The sequence below is a fragment of the Hydractinia symbiolongicarpus genome, chromosome 12 (genome assembly GCF_029227915.1).
Source record: "Hydractinia symbiolongicarpus strain clone_291-10 chromosome 12, HSymV2.1, whole genome shotgun sequence".
Lineage (NCBI taxonomy): Eukaryota > Metazoa > Cnidaria > Hydrozoa > Anthoathecata > Hydractiniidae > Hydractinia > Hydractinia symbiolongicarpus.
Genome location: NC_079886.1, coordinates 5,417,316 through 5,433,415, shown reverse-complemented (window position 1 = coordinate 5,433,415; position 16,100 = coordinate 5,417,316). Strand labels below are relative to the sequence as shown.

Genomic DNA, 16,100 nt, shown 5'->3' with positions numbered 1-16,100 from the left:
TCTTTGAGGTAAGTAAGGTTTTAATCTCAAAGAGCTCTGGGGATGAGAATGGCTTATGATTGCAAAAAAGATATTTGCTTTGAAAAATATTGTCTGTTTGATTTTGCGTACTGGGGCTAAAGTGGCTTTTTGGCGGGAAATATGTAAATCGAAAGACTTGAGTTTTTTTTCGTTTGAGAAAGAGAAGAGGAAAGAGAAATAAAAAAAAATGCTCATACTTTGTCATGCAAGCAAAGGCAAATAATAAAAGGAATGTCAATAAAGTTCATCATTTTTCCGTGTTTTAATGATGGCTGCTCTTTAAAGGAGAGGGTGGTAAATAAAAGTTCATGATGAGTGTTTATTTTAAAGACCAGACCTACTGGTCGTAAGAGAAAAAACACAGAGGCGATACACCAAATCCCTCAAATGGCGGAATTAAAGGAGTGCACAACATAAACTTATTCAGCAAAAAAATAATAAATAGTAAATCTATATTATAATACCCGTATACGTCTATCCGTCTGTCACGTGAAATAGTATCGAAAGTGTCGAGACGCACGCTATGCGGTTTGAAAAGAACGAGCAAACCCGTGGATTTCCCATGGGCCACCGACAAGTCATTTTGAATTTCAGTGTGAAATACGCAATGTAAATAACTCGAATTCAGTGTAATATTATCGTTGTCTACACCGCCAACGAGAGGAAATCGTAAACGACGTACTATTAAGTAATCCTCTTAGCAAATTTAAAAAAAAAATAAGTTGCTTTTTTCCTCAATAGCTAGAAGGAAAATAAGGCATATTTTCGAAATGAAGTTCTTGATAATACCGTAATGCATCATCGATTAAACGCCGGGGACGTTTATTAAATATTTTGATATTTAGGGGGGGGGGGGCGTTTAAACGTCTTCTTTTAACTGTTTTTATCAATTGTATTACTCTTCTATGTCTATAACTTGTACATATTCCCACCGGATTTACAGTTTTTTAAACTTGTTGAAGTAATTATCACTGTACATTTGATAATCGTTCAGCGTGAAATTGACAGTTACGTACTTTTAAATTATTTTTAAATACATTGAATTATATATAATTATTATTAATATTTTTACCCAGGATAGCCCCTTCAGTTCCTATTGATACTGCTATCAACAAGGGTGCCCTGCGAAGGACGTCCTTACACTTAAAGCTCCCATATTTGAACTAGGAAAGTTATGCAAACACAGCAATCGTTTAACAAGGCAACTGCCTAGGATATCAATCCTATTCTCATGCTGAGCGTTAAGCAGAAAGGATAGATTCACACTTTTACAGTCTCTGGCATGACTCGGCCGGGGTTTGAAGCCAAGACCTCCCGCACTGGAAGCTAACGCTCTACCATCAGGCTATCCGCCAGATATTTGTACTATTCCTTTTATCAAATCCATTTATTGAAGGTAAGACACAACCAAGCTTTAAAATTTGTAACAAAGGATCTTTCCGTATGCGTGCATCAAAAATAAAATAATAAACACTTGTGTCGTTTTTTAAAAACGCGACTTCGTTTTGATTTACGGCGAAATTTTCATTAGGTAAAAAAATGAAGAAAAAGAACGGCGAAGAAGCGGTTACGTATTTATTTTTTTATTTACTTGCACTTGTAAATCTAATCTTCACAAGTGTTTGCATACCGAGCATTTTACTGGAATATTTACAATTACACGGCACACAACATAACAATAGAACAGAAAATGTTATTTTTTTGCAAGTTTAAGAACAATGCCCTTCCTTTGCTTCTCTGATGTTACAACATCTATAGGTGGATCATTTAATAATTTCACCGTCCAATTTGAGTCATGCTCTGTCGGAGTACCAGGACTACTGAGCAATGTGGGGGATTGCAATGGCGAATGACGCGGAGTACGACTGCTCCTCATCAAAGCATGCGAAACTTGCTTTAGAGAAGCCAACGTTTTTGAATCTGTCGGAGATACAACAGGCGACAGCAGGTCAGGGAATATCGTCAATTCTTTGCTTTCCTTTTCATTAAGCGGAAATTTGCGTGCAGTCCACGACAATTCTCTCTCTTCTTCGCTGTACGGAGTCAGATTAGAAGAACGATCGAAAATTTTAAAAGAATTTGGATTAGGAGAATCTGCAGGAGTTCCAGCTGGTTCATCGACAACGATGGGTGAAGGCGGCTCTGACAGTTGTCCCTCACTTAAGCGGCTTGGTCGTGGTCGTCGAGATGGTTGGAAGTAGTCACAAAAGCGTTTCCTTTCCAACACTTCGCACCGTGCGTGTCTTTCAGAGATCACCTCTTCATCAGTTAGTTCTCGCTAAAAAATCATCAACAAAAAGACGCTTATAAATCATATATAACAGATAATAAAGTAAAAAGTGCACGTGATTCATATTAACAAAATAGTTTTAGTTGCATAATTGCTTTAGCTGCAAACCCTTTACTATTTACAGGATGTTATGTTTTAACACAACGTAGAATAACATAGCGAAAAGGATAGCTTATCGAAAAAAATATCTTCGCGCAAAGAAAAAAATAGCAAAAAGGGAATGTTAAGGTTCTATTGTTTACTAGAAAAACAACGCTTCCTCTTTTTTCCTTAAAGTTATATACGAGTATTTACCTCTAACTCCACTTCTTCGTCAAGTAAATCATCCTCGATATTTCTCCATCCTGGTGTCGGAATTTCTTTGTATTGAATTCGCTCTACCCTTGTAGAAGCAGCAATGGAGTACGGAATAACGATGTTATTGATGTCATAATCACCACCAGAGGAGAGTTTTTTCTTGTTTTTGTTAAATGACGTAAACAGACCACTCGAATTTAAGCTCTGCGACAAAGGACTAGATAGTTCGTTGGTGGGCGTCGATGGTTTCGAGCTATCGCAACTAAGCGACTCAGAAAATTTTCGTAACTTTCGAACACGACCTACAGAAAAAACAGAAAAAACACATCAATGTAAACAAACAAATCGCGAAGACTTAAAATGTACTACTAAAACATTAGCGCTTATTAAGTTTCCACAGTGACCTACTACAGTTATAATTACATTATTGCTATGACTAGCTAATCGAACCTGACGAACTGTGTTCGGACGTCAAAGAACGCTTTCGAGTGTATTCGTCAGACTTTGAACGCTCATTTTTTGTTCTTGAATGTGTTTTTTCTTCGACCACGGAGTTTTTTAGTTCTAAAATAAACAGAGATGAAGTAACCAATTTGCGCCATTACGCATTTCTTTCTAAGCAATTCATTAAAAGGACGAGATCATATTAAAATTTCCGCGTTTCAATACATTTGACCTCGTCTGGTTCAAAATGTTATAAAAGTCTAAGTCTAACAAAATCGGTTTTTAAGACACCTCAGATCAGCCTTTAGACGCATAATTTATCAGTTCAGAAAGACAGTGCTGATCTTTACTTCTACACTGACTCTTTTTCTTTGTGTTAATTTCATGTTCAAGTGCTCTTATAATAAACTGAAATCTAGGTAAGCGTCACTTACTCTCTTTTTCTGGTTGTTTCAACAGTGACGGTGGTATGTCTTTTACTTTCAGTTTCTTTCTGAAAAGTATAAACAGTACTGCTGTAAAAAATGCTTGGCATTTGAAATACTTCAACCTGTGATTGCCCTTTTTTATAAAAAAAACCCAGAAAATTCGGCTTCAGCCATGTTTAGCCAGAAATAAGTTTTATCTTTTTTACCTGCGATCTTATTTTGTTCTTATATCTTGAGCAATTTTTATCATTTCATTTCAATACAAACAAATAATTAATAAGGCGAAAATTTCTATTGTAACAGAAATATTTCCCCATATTTTTGTGTTTTATCAGCCTTGCCATTTTTTCATTTTTTAGTCTAAAAAAGGTGCAGTTTCTAGTTAGTCCTAAAACTATTCTAAGGAATTATTTTTGCACTATATAGCAACACTACTTTTCTCTATGTAATTGGCAAAAAACTGGTTATGTGAGCAAACCAATTTTGTCAGATAAAACATAACACAAAAAAAGATACTATTCAAAAATATAATTGACATCATTATAAACAATTTTAGGAGATTTTAGAAGGAATCAATATTTTTGACCAAATTTTAGGTTATTTAGAAGATTTTAGGATGTGTGGAATACCCTGCGTTCTGCTATACCTCTCTCATTAGAATAAAAATATCTAAGAAATTGGAACACAATATTGAAAAAAGTGAAAGATATTCACTTTTTTAAAAATTCAATGGAAAGAATTGAAATTTAAAGAAAAAAATATATAATAATAAAAAAAATTACCTGTCAAGGAGGTTACCATATTCTTATAAAGTTCCTTTTGCTTTACAGTAAAATACTTACTACAAAAGAATTTAAAAAATAACATTATCTTACTTTTTCTTTGTTGGTTTCGTTATAGTAACTTTCGTATTTATTCTTTTTGTACATAATGTCTCTTCCAAAGAATATGACAAAGATATATCTGAAAGCAATTACAAAAATTCATAATTATAAAAGTAATAATAAAGGGCTGTCAAATGAAAGAAATCTGGTCAGGTAAAAACCTTCTTTCTTAACAACAATTTATCTCCCCGTGTGCAGAGGAATGGAAAGTTTTCCATTTTAACAACAATCTTAATTCATTGTTTTACAGCAACAAACACAACGCTTTTGGGTCAGTCAGTTGGCATAATAGTTCTGCTTTTAATTTTTTAAGGAAAATACACTTAAATAAATAGCTGTTGAAGTGAAAAGGTAAAATACTTCCATGTGCAAACACAAATTCAGAAACTTTTACATCATATACCCTAGGTAAAACCTGGGACGTGATACTCTGTAACCAAGGACTTGCACCTGGGACTCAAAATCTTGAATTATTTTCCTTATTTTATTAAGAAAATTAACATACACACTCCACTCTCCTATAATTTATAGATTTTCGTTTGTCAATGGTTTATAAATCAACTGAATTTTTCATTAAGATCTCAGGTAATGGTACTATGAATTATTATTATTACTGAAATTATTCATCCATGCTCCAGTTCTTATTGATATCTGAGCGTTCACTGCACAAAGTCATTCGTTCAAACCCTGATCAAGCCACGCCAAAGACTATATAAGTGTAGACCCACTCTTTCTGCTTAGCGTTAAGCATGAGGATAGGATTGATATCTGAGGCTGTTGACTACTTATACAATTGTTGTATATGCATGGCTTTCGCAGCTCAAATAGAAGCTTTAAATTCACAAGAATGACCTTCTTAGAAAGGAAGATTTTGGCACAATTTCAAAAGAAATGAAAAGTTATTTATAATTTTTTATTTCAACTTGCTTTTAATGTACATATAAACATTATTCACCAGTTAGCAATACAGAAGAAGACCCTCACAGTTATAACATTTGTTGTGTGAGTAGAATCTAGAGGTATTGAAAAAAAGATGATAACAGTAGGCGGAATTTATCAAACTCTAATAAACTATTTAGACAGGTGCCAGACAATTGTATGCTTACATGACGAAAGTTAGTTCCATGAATTTAGGAACAATAAAAATCAAATCTCAACATTGTAAAAATTAACAATCCTTAGATTTGAAAACATTATTATAGGCGCTGGTATAGTTTTTGGAGAATATAAAAGTAAGCCATAGGTAAAAAAAACTTGATACAGAATTTTTTTGACTATCATTAGCGTTGTAGGTATATTATCAGCTGGGGTTTAGCTTGCGGATTAATTTTCTCACTCACAGGCCTGATATGTTATGTAGGTGAGACTACTAAACATCTTTTCCAGGTAAAAAATTCATGACTAACCCTGCTTAATGTAAAATAAAAACAAATCTGTTGTGATTCAAAGAACATAAAATGATAATGGAGCAGCTCTATGAATCGTCTGTTATCACAGAAAATAAACATAACTAAAACATACCATTGGCATATGAAAGATTTGAATGGTAACTTGCATCTAACATTTCATGAAGACAATCTGTAGCAGCACAGGGTGAGCTCCGGCTTCTTGTCTGAGCACACAAGCGACAAGTTAACGATGACTGTAAATTATGACATTTGTAGCTGCCTTTCACTTCAGGTAACATAGTATTTCTGATGTATTTATGTGAATACAACAATGACACTGGGGAAGTCCTACTACACCCATGGTTTATCATAACTTGATCATCTAGGCTTGATGTTGACGATGACAACGGTATGACACCATTTTTCTCGTTAGTCAGTTCTGTGTTTACTCTGTTTTCACAGGGTTCAGTATTTAACATTTTACTTGCATGTCTTTCTATTTTTAATTTTCTATTTATTTGATCAAGCTTCTCAATCTTTTTATCAAGAGAGTGTATTTGAAGACTTAACCATGTGCACTGTGAGCCAATTTTTGCACGCTTTTGTTTCCATTGGTGTAAAGCGCTAGTTGTTGGAGGAGGGCTAAAATATATAACACACCAATATCAAATTCACCCTACATCATATATCAGCCAGGGGTTGAAAAAGGGTTGTATGTGCACATATACACATTTACATATTTTATGCACTAACTTGATGTATATTCTTTCATAGTTTTCAGGAAAATACAATTGATCTGGACATAAGATATTTTTTTATTAGCTAACACTGGTACGTCGACTTGCATTAGGTCAACTTTATTAGCAAAATGAAAGTTCATTTTGAGCACTGACAATTGATTTGTGAACGAAGATTTTGTTCTGGTATATTTTATAATACCTTATTCCTGAAAAATCTGTTGGTCAATAATTTTTTCAGTAAAAATTTTAGTCACTGAACAAAAAAATTGTAATTTTAACCAACAAAATATTTCGACAGGGTTAAAATAAACATAGAGCGAATTTTTTTACATTAATTATTTTATTTTTTTCTGATTTCTTATTAATTACCATCAAATGACAATCCAGCCGTGTCTTCATTTATCCTATGTTGATGTCAAAATCATCATCTGATTTTAACATTAACAAACCTTGTCCTAAATTACCCCAGTTGAATCGAACTAACAAAGTTTTTCTTAACCAGCGTATTTTTCACTTTTCACTTGATGTGGCAACCTTAAATGAGATTTTCTGAATATTTTCAAACTACTACAACATTTCCATAGCATTTAATTTCAAAATTAATAAATATTAAGCATATATGCCATCATGAATTTTTATGGATGCAAAATCAGATTTTAATGAAATGCCATTTTGTATGTTATTTAACAACTCACACTATTAGGATACATTTTTCTATTGCACTAAAAATTATATTTTATTTTCCAATCAGCAATTAATGGCTAGTTACTGGTCGAATATGAAGAGAAATAACATATGGATTTTATTTAACATACTGTTGAGATTTCTTTTTTCCATGAGAAACTGGCACTCTTACTCTTGAATCAAAGTCTTCTTCATGATCTGTATCATTATTAAGATATCCAGTGAGATCATTAATCTTCCGAATCTCGTAAAGTTTTTGTGTTTGACTTTCCAAAAGCTTGTTTACAGGACTTTCAGTCACGGATGTAAGTGAACAAGGGCTTAAAGTATTATAGTTTTCGGTCTTAGTTCCAGAATCATCAGTGTTATGACCATGCCTACTTAAATGACATGCAACATGTGAACTGATATTTCGCGAACATAATTTTCTTAACGAAAGTTCAATAGAACTGATACTCTGATTTATATCATAATATTTAACTTTCACTTTATCTTGTTTAAGTTTTAAGTAATTTATTACGTCTTTTGTATCTGGTGACTCTGCTGGATGAAGCCTTTTCAGTGTTGCACATTGTTCATTAACGTGATTTGTTTTAATAGCCTTCTCATACGTATCTACATTTTCTTGAATAATGTTGTTCTTTTTGTTTATAACTGGAGCCTCAAATGTAAAATCCTTTGAAGTTAATGGTGTACTACACGATGTAATAAGAGATGAATCTTGCAATGGTGACACCATAAGTTTGGGCTCAAAAGAATTATTTTTCTCTGTATGATTATTTGATATTTTCGTAGAACCGAACATCTTTTCGTTGAGTATGCTAGGAGTATCAACACACCTTAATTTATCTGCTAAAACTAAACTTAACTGGGGTATACAACTCAAGTTGTTCAAAAACTTTTTGCTAACAGAGTTTCTCCCCTTGGAAGCTGGATGCTCAACTAAAGCAGGCGCCATGAATGTACTCTGTAGCCATACACTTCACTGTAACCAATTCTTTAAAATAATGAACCATTTCATCGATAAAGTTTTATTCATGGTATTATCACTTTACACACGAACAAATTTTAACTCTCGTTGGCTGGAGTAGTTACTATGCACCACATTTAACGCAACTCGTAAAAATAAAATTAAAGTTGACGGGACTATTTAAATCAGCTTTGTCCATGAACTAAATTTCCAATTATTAAAGCAATGGTTTCACAGTAACTTATTGAATTGGTCTACTGAACAAAAAAGGCGGGAGGACAACCCTTCATGCGTGTTACGTAAATATCCAGGCTTTGAAACACATTTTCACACACAACGATGCAGGCCCGAATAAAAAAATGTCAGATGACCACAACGTTCGATTGCGCATGTGCGCTCGGTTCAGGCTTCTAAAAAATTTAAAGATGGCTGCACGAATATCAACATTATCTGAGCTGAAAAAAAAGCGAATTTACAAGTCACCCGTACGTGCGCGAGCCGTAGAGACTCAAGTTTTTTAAAACTTTTTTGGAATTTTGAATTACGTTGACACAAAAATATCTAGAACACTGGAACGATTACATCGGCTCAGTTTAAAAGATAAAAGGCAATTCACCACATACTTATCATTCACTTCTGCTGCCAAATTATATTCACCCTCCTTGGTGTAGCCAGCTAGATATAGCTAAAAAGCTATTTAAAATGAACGTTTTCCAATGCATAACTTGTTAGTGTTTGTCGGTTGGGTTTTTAAGTAACAGACAGATACGTCAACTAGCTAGCGTGGTCGCAACATCCGAAAGAGGCTAGACGGATGTTGTGGTGATATTACAGGGGCAATTTTTCTAATGTAAAATCTGCAACCCTGGTCGTTTGTTCATTTATGAATATTTCTTTCGCAGAAAATCATCACGTTTATTATTTTATTTTACGATTTAGACGGTTGTATCACCTCTCTCTCATGCTTCTCTGCTTGTAAGTAGTCAGCTAGCTAGCCAACAAGCTCTGCGGCAAGCCAGAAAGCTGATTGATGTCCAAAAAATACATAAATTCAGCCGAGCATTAAAGATAATCTTGACGTTGCCACGCTATTTCGTAAATACGATAGATTAGCAAAGCATATCTTTATTATAACCAATACACAAAACTTCAGCGCGTCCTAAAAAAATTCTGACCACACAAAACTGTTTCAGATTTTTTTTCCGAGAATTTTTAAGTCCGGACAGAGTTGTCACATACCCAGAGTCGCTTAAGTCTTATAAAAACAATATGGCTTCCGTTACATGGGTTAGCTAGATCTCCTCTTGGTTGTTTCGTGTCAATGTTTTTTATGCTGTTTTAGAAAAAAAAGACCTTGTGACTATTATTATTGAAGAATAGTAACTCTAAGCCATTTTTACTAAATTGCCTTAAGCTAAACTATATATAATTGCCTCTGAAGAGCACACTAGCCTGCTAGCTATAATAGCTTTTAGTTGTTTTACGAAGCGAACAGCTGGTACAGTTGGTGTAAAAGCAATCTTGATTTAAACGATTTTTCCAACGTGCGTGTAAGATAGATATATAGACTCAGGGGACAACTGCAAATCAGACTTTGACAATGTAACATCTTTATATAGCTATTACAGCTAGTTTATTTACCTTACTGGATAACATTTCCGATCCACTATTATGGTCATTAATAGGAACAGTCTCCAAATGTGGTTAAATGAACTTTTTAAAGGTTTATTGAAGTAGCAAACACTTCTTTCTCTGGTAAACTGTTCCATTTATTAATAGCCTGAGGAACAAATGAAAATTATCTTTTTACAACCTACTATGAGGCTTTCATATATTTTTATATATATATATATATATTGTTAGGGCTGATTTGTTTGGTGATAATGCAATTAGTTTCTTGTGAACACATTCAACTGTTATTTCATAGACTAAGTTTCGTATCTCCGAAATACATTTAGGGAGGATCAGGAAGCTCTGTTAACAATTCTTGTGGAAAAACTTGAGGCAAAATATTCGTTGAACATTTAGCAGTTTTTAAATTATTATGCATAATGTGACTGTCTGAGTCCTGTACTGGCCCTACTGTATCCTTAGTTTCATTTTGCTTCTTGCGAATTTTTAAAATGCTTTGGGCAACTTATGTCTTCTAAAATTTAAGCTATCAACCTGGCTTCTCCTGTTTTTCCATATGATAGTCGTAACAGCTGTTTGCTAAAAACATTTTATGGAACTTACTTTTAACAACCCTAATGACATTTTGGTTAATACGTTGCTGTCAAAAGATATATATCTTTTAGTTTGTTTTGATTTGTGCTATGTTCATGGCTGCTTTGTTTCATGGTCACAGTTATGTCTAAAAAAATTTGTGTAAGATATTTCAGCATGGTAGCATATAGCCTAAATAACCTATTCTTAGAGTAAGGCAGATTGTAGTCACATGAGTTTCCTGTCAGCATAACTTTTTAAAACCAAGTGTCAATTTTTTTTTTTTTTTTATTAAATTTATATCATTCTTTACATGTGCTAAGTGTCGAGAAACACAACTTTTAACTAGAACTCCTATGGTGTTGTTGTAGCCTATTGCGTCATAGCTTATCTGGTTATAATTCTAGCACTTTGTGCAGAAAACCAGGGTTCAATTTCCCTTGGCAGCTATTAAATGTGGGCAAGTGCATGTTACCATAGCCCCAGGTTCTCAAGCCATGTGGGGAAATTGGGGATATGGTACAATATGTGGGCTGTTGTATGCTGCAGGGAGTTATCTGGTAGAGTGCAGACCCTAATTTGGTCTGTGTATAACGCGAAATAACCATTAAATACTCTAGGCTCCCCATTTTAGCCATGGCCCCTCCTGGAAAAAATAGATGGTAATATATATTCCTCGATATTTGTAAGGCTAGCCATGTAAAATATGCACCTATTCTTGCCTCACTCCTCCTCTGATCTGTTATATTCGCAATTTTCTTTAAGCATTGTGTGTTATTTTGTGTTTCTAACTTGTTAATTTGCAAAAGAAGCAAATTATTGTTTGTCAGTACATTATTTAGTTTTTATAATGTATATGCATGATTGCATACATTTAGACGTAAAAATATCTACAAGATGGTAGGTATATGACTTCCAAGAATGGCTTTATCAAACATTCACGATGTAGCTCATCATAACAATGAACAAAAGGGTGTAACTGGTATTGCTGAAGTAACTGATGAGGAGAAGGTGTTTTAAAGAACTAATACACTTTTAAATCATATTAGAAATTTTTCAGTGTAAAATTGGAAGGTTGTTTCTGCTAAAACTTGTTGTATTGTGTGATTACATATTTTACTTAACTTCGAGTTGGTAGAGCATTTTTTTAATATATATACAGAAAATCTAAGACATCCAAAATATATTCTTTTCTCAGTAAGCTTTCGCCAACACCCAGGTGTTTCGGCTAAGAAAGTCATTAATTCTAGCGACTAAAAGTCATTAATTTGAGTGATACATAAATATTATGTAACATGGTCAGGTGCCACAAAAAACTGGAGCTAGTTTTTATTTTTAACAAACAGGAAGGTTGAAGTGACCGTTTAGGTGGCAAGAAACACAACAGGTGACAACTTGAACTTTCAACAGGAACAACCAATATAATTATTCATTTATGCAAAGGTCAATTTATAAGCCAAAAATCTTGTAGGGAAAACTGCTAAACCTCCACCAGGACCCATTGAATTTTACACTAATTCTATATGATTTTTTGTTGTTTGCATTTATTAGCATTTTCGTCCAAATCCTGATGCTAAGCCATTTATTCCAAATCCATTACCAATTGCTCCAACGAACTGGCATTTTTATCCAAACGAGAATGGAAAGGTAATAGATATTTTAACTAAGTTCAATCTGTATGTATGTTCCAGTTACATTGCTTTGATGTGTTAATTCCTTTAAGGATTTTGTATACACCATCATAGTTGTACTCGTTTTTACTGGGGTGGCCTCCTCTTCTCTAAAATCCTAAAAAGTCCTCATTCCTTAAAAACCTCCTTTAAAGTTTGTCCTCGTTAAAAATGTGACCAAATCTACTTTTAATTCCTTTTTTAATTGTTTTTTTTAAATTATTTAATAATAATAATATTTATTAATCTATTTAGTAATACTTTTTAAAACATTTGTTCTTGACATTTCTATTTTTCTTCGAACTTTGTCTTTTTTGCGAAAAAAAATCCTTTAAATTCAGTGCAAATCTCCTTTAAAATCCTCCTAAATCATTTTTTAAGATATTGAATGATTGTTGTATTTTAGTAACGTTTTACCTTAAAAATCAAATTTCAGATGCTGTAAAGGCGGGTTTCCACTCAAACAAATGTGGTCGAATCGATCCATTTTAGTCCCAACTGTATTAAAGGAGTTTTAGTACATCCAGTATAATATTGTTAAATATATTTGCCAGCTACCAATGACGTTTTAAAACGTTTTTTTTGTCTAATACTTTTAGAGTGTGAACGGTTATGTTTCGCCATTTTGGGTCCATCAACCGGTTGATCCTGAGAACTTAATAGTAGCAGGTTCCTCAGCAAGTACGAATACTCTCAAAAAACACATAGCATTTCACTTAGTCTCAAATGTATTAGACGATGAAGTTCCTGAAGACGTGATGAAGGAGCACATTCCTGTCCTTAGCCCAAGAATGAATTATCCTCACCCTCACCCGTTGACGCAAGAAAGGAATCAGTAAGCTCTTTCGTTTTTTAGCAAAATGCAGTGAGTTGTTTTTTCTTTAGGAAAATGTATTAAGTAGAAGAGTTGAATCATGATTTTAGGTACAATATCACTGGGAATAATATCGTTGATGCGTGGCATTCCAATACATCGAATTTTAACCTGCCACTCAATGTGGATAGATCATCTTCTGACAAAAGCTCCATTAACAATAAGTCAATTCATGAGATTTGGTCTCCGGATCCCTCTCCGAACGGATTAAATAACCTTTCACCAAGTGACGAAATGTTGAATCAATACAACGCAACCATTCACCAGTCGCAGCAAGTGATCGACAGTCCAAACTCGTTAGAAAGCCCTGAGCTGTCATTTGAGCAGGTGCAGACCGAAATGCTAAACCAGCATGTCGTATACAGTAATGAGATAAACCAGGAAAACAATAATGCAAGCAATCAACCCCAATATTGTTACCAAAACCTTCCTTCGCCTGTGTTCCAACAATACAACTACAGTCCTGGTATACAGCATCAACATAGTGCGGAGATTTACCCCAATGTTATACCGCCAACAAAAAGCAACATCGTGATGGACAACGCCAGACCTGTTGTGATGGATGCGCAGAGTTACTATGGCAACCCGCATTACGTAGGTGGTTACCACTACCCTGATGTCAACAAGAACAGAGTGAGACATAGGTATCATGTTTCGCAACGCCCTGCTCCAGCTGTATTATTCGACAATCAAATGAGCAGCGTAGAGGAGCTGGGGATAACATTGGACGAATGTCGAGATCAGTTGAGACATTTGGACAGAGATTTTAAGAAGGTTTGTAGAAGTCGTTGTTTCCACGGCGTGAGAATGCGGGATTGCAAAAGGTTTATGAGTGGCTTAAAATGTCATTAATATTCTAGTCATAGTTAGTACCTAAAGTTGATAAATTTTCGCGTAGATTAAATTTTGCGAATATTATCTTATTTGTTCGCGCGAAAATTCAGGTTCATTCGAGAATATCTCGGCATGACTGAGTCGCTAAAATTGAACTTCGCAAAATCTATTTTTTAGACCTTGGGAAAAAAATTTAAAAATTTTCTTAAAATTATTCTCAATATCTACTAAAATTACCTGTTTTGTTTGATATAAAATATAGATAAAATAATTTCATGTATAACAGTGAAGATTAACACGTCCAGAAATACACTTCAAGTTCGCGAAATTAGCAGAAATAAGACATTTAACAGATTTCCACGAATAACTTGTTTTGTGACTAACTTGTTTTGTGGTGCGTTTATAGGCTGATCATTGTTTAACAAGTCAATTTCGTTTACGTAAGTCGTCACTGGGTGAAGGTAGCCCTGTGAAATATCCGCCCAATGCAACAAGAGTGGACAAACTTATTGTTGATCAACAAAGACAACATCAAAAGGTATGATTCGATATCACTTGAAAGTATTTTCACAACATTGAAGAAACCTACTAGTATGCTATATCCGAACCTTGGATGTGATTAATATCAAGTGATCGAGCAAAACACTGTTTTTTGTGAAAGAATTTGAGTTTAAGAAGTTATTTTAGAAGTTATTTCTACTCAGATTTTCAGGTCATTGTGAATAACAAAGAGATCAAATGCTGCATACTCATTTAAATACAAGGGTATTTTTTTCAACCTGCTAATAACATGAACCCATCAATTCAAAATGAAAGTCAAGAAATTAAAGTCAAAATCCTATTAATCCATTAAGGTCAATAAAATTAAGGTCAAAATCCCCATAAAATTATACTTAAAATCAGACCGAAAGAATGAACAGAAACACTTGGCAAGAAAGTGGCAGAATCACCCCCAGTAGAGAGAGAGTTAAATATTGACACATTGATTTTTCTTTATTTACTTTAGGTGGAATCTCTCATTGGAAGAATCGAGCGTTTGGGTTTTACGCCGTTACATTCGAATGTAGGAGTCACGTTAGATTTGTGGTTGGGTGCGATTAAAGACTTGCGAGGCGCAAGAAAGAACGAATTAGCAAATATGAGCGATACCAATAGTGGTTACAGTAAATCGCACACTCAAAATGGTAGCTTTTTTATAGCTAAGCTTTGGTTGTTGTTCTTAAATTATTTACCCAGAAAAGCCTCTTCCGTTCTTATTGCCACTGCTATAGATGAAGGTCCTGCAAAAGGGGTCCTAGGCCATTTAAAGCTTCCATTTAAGTGTAAAGCACAGAAATCGCTCAGCTAGACGACCTATATCAATGCTATTTTTATGCTTAACGTTAAGCATTAAAATAGCATATATATGCACTTTCATAGTCTTTATACATAGTCTTTATAATTTCATGATTCGGCCTGGGTTTGAAACACAAGACTACCAGTCGGTGCTGAATTGTTGTTATTTTAGTCCGGTTTTTATTTCCGATTTGTTTTGATTTTTTTCAGATGTGATGAATTTGGTTTCTGCTGTCAGAGATTTGACCAAGCTGACTCGAACAGCACGCACTATAGTATGGTGCGCCATACAGATGTTATATGCAGGCAAGTTCAGTGGATCCAGCAGCGGGGAGTGACTGCCAAAGAAAGATAATCCTGGGAGCAGTACACATCTGATGCAAAATTTCAAACCTCTTGAAATAAAGAGTATTCACGACATAAATGTTTGTCCAGGTGTTTAAACTAGCGACAGTTAGAAATCTGGTTGAACACGTTGACTAATAACTACAGTTATAATGTACTTTTTTCAATTTTCAAATTAAAACGCGACCAAATTTTTACAAAAGTAAACAAACGAAGCAGATTATCATAAGAGCGGATTATTGGATGTCATTTATTGGTGGTTTCTACGTGCTGTTTATGTGAAGAATGGTTTCTATTTGCGTTATTTATTAAAGAACGTTTAATGTGAATTATAATATTAATGATTATTACTTTAAAAATGATTTAATCAGGATTACGAATGTTCAAATTGAAAAAAAAATGTTCCATTTAATATAGGCCCCAAGAGGGGTCAACCACCACCTAGAGACGGGTAAACCACTACCTAGAGACGGGTAAACCCCCACCCATAGAGGGGTCGATCACCACCCATAGAGACGGGTCACCACCACCTAGAGACGTGTAAACCACCACTCATAGATGGGTCAATCACCACCCATAGGGGGGAGATTCTTTTTAGTATCAAGTGGTAGCTTTAGGTAGGAAAAACAGCCAAACAACTAAAGTTGACCCACGTAGATCACTCTTATCTTGTGAATCTGGAAAAATCACC

At 34.3% G+C, this 16,100-nt stretch overlaps 2 protein-coding genes across 3 annotated transcripts; one reads left to right on the top strand and one right to left on the bottom strand.

The window, feature by feature from the left end:
* Positions 1-1,588: 1,588 nt before the first annotated feature.
* LOC130622704 (KAT8 regulatory NSL complex subunit 1-like) lies at positions 1,589-9,395 on the bottom strand. Of its 2 annotated transcripts, XM_057438203.1 has the most exons (8): positions 8,770-9,395; positions 7,308-8,556; positions 5,886-6,394; positions 4,356-4,443; positions 3,487-3,545; positions 3,059-3,172; positions 2,606-2,910; positions 1,589-2,299 (listed from the first exon to the last, which is right to left on the bottom strand). In XM_057438203.1, exons 2-8 carry the CDS (start codon positions 8,132-8,134, stop codon positions 1,715-1,717), a joined length of 2,487 nt encoding a protein of 828 aa, XP_057294186.1. In that variant the 5' UTR covers positions 8,135-8,556; positions 8,770-9,395; the 3' UTR covers positions 1,589-1,714. The 2 variants fall into 2 exon arrangements, with proteins under 2 accessions (XP_057294186.1, XP_057294185.1); XM_057438202.1 differs by lacking the exon at positions 8,770-9,395 and having other exon boundaries at positions 7,308-8,757.
* Positions 9,396-10,179: 784 nt separating this feature from the next.
* On the top strand, positions 10,180-15,768 carry LOC130622705 (uncharacterized). Its single transcript, XM_057438204.1, has 7 exons — positions 10,180-11,362; positions 11,903-11,998; positions 12,621-12,856; positions 12,946-13,669; positions 14,136-14,267; positions 14,736-14,913; positions 15,275-15,768. Exons 1-7 carry the CDS (start codon positions 11,273-11,275, stop codon positions 15,400-15,402), a joined length of 1,584 nt encoding a protein of 527 aa, XP_057294187.1. The 5' UTR covers positions 10,180-11,272; the 3' UTR covers positions 15,403-15,768.
* The last annotated feature ends 332 nt before the right edge of the window (positions 15,769-16,100 follow it).

What these genes read in the sequence shown, in the direction of transcription:
- LOC130622704 (XM_057438203.1), bottom strand. Translation starts at nt 8,134, where the DNA reads ATGGCGCCTGCTTTAGTTGAGCATCCAGCTTCCAAGGGGAGAAACTCT. An exon ending in GTCCGAACACAGTTCGTCAG is followed by an intron (nt 2,911 to 3,058) that starts GTTCGATTAGCT and finishes TTTTTTCTGTAG; the next exon opens with GTCGTGTTCGAAAGTTACGA. An exon ending in ACGAAGAAGTGGAGTTAGAG is followed by an intron (nt 2,300 to 2,605) that starts GTAAATACTCGT and finishes ATGATTTTTTAG; the next exon opens with CGAGAACTAACTGATGAAGA.
- LOC130622705 (XM_057438204.1), top strand. Translation starts at nt 11,273, where the DNA reads ATGGCTTTATCAAACATTCACGATGTAGCTCATCATAACAATGAACAA. An exon ending in AAGTAACTGATGAGGAGAAG is followed by an intron (nt 11,363 to 11,902) that starts GTGTTTTAAAGA and finishes TGCATTTATTAG; the next exon opens with CATTTTCGTCCAAATCCTGA. An exon ending in AACAAAGACAACATCAAAAG is followed by an intron (nt 14,268 to 14,735) that starts GTATGATTCGAT and finishes TATTTACTTTAG; the next exon opens with GTGGAATCTCTCATTGGAAG.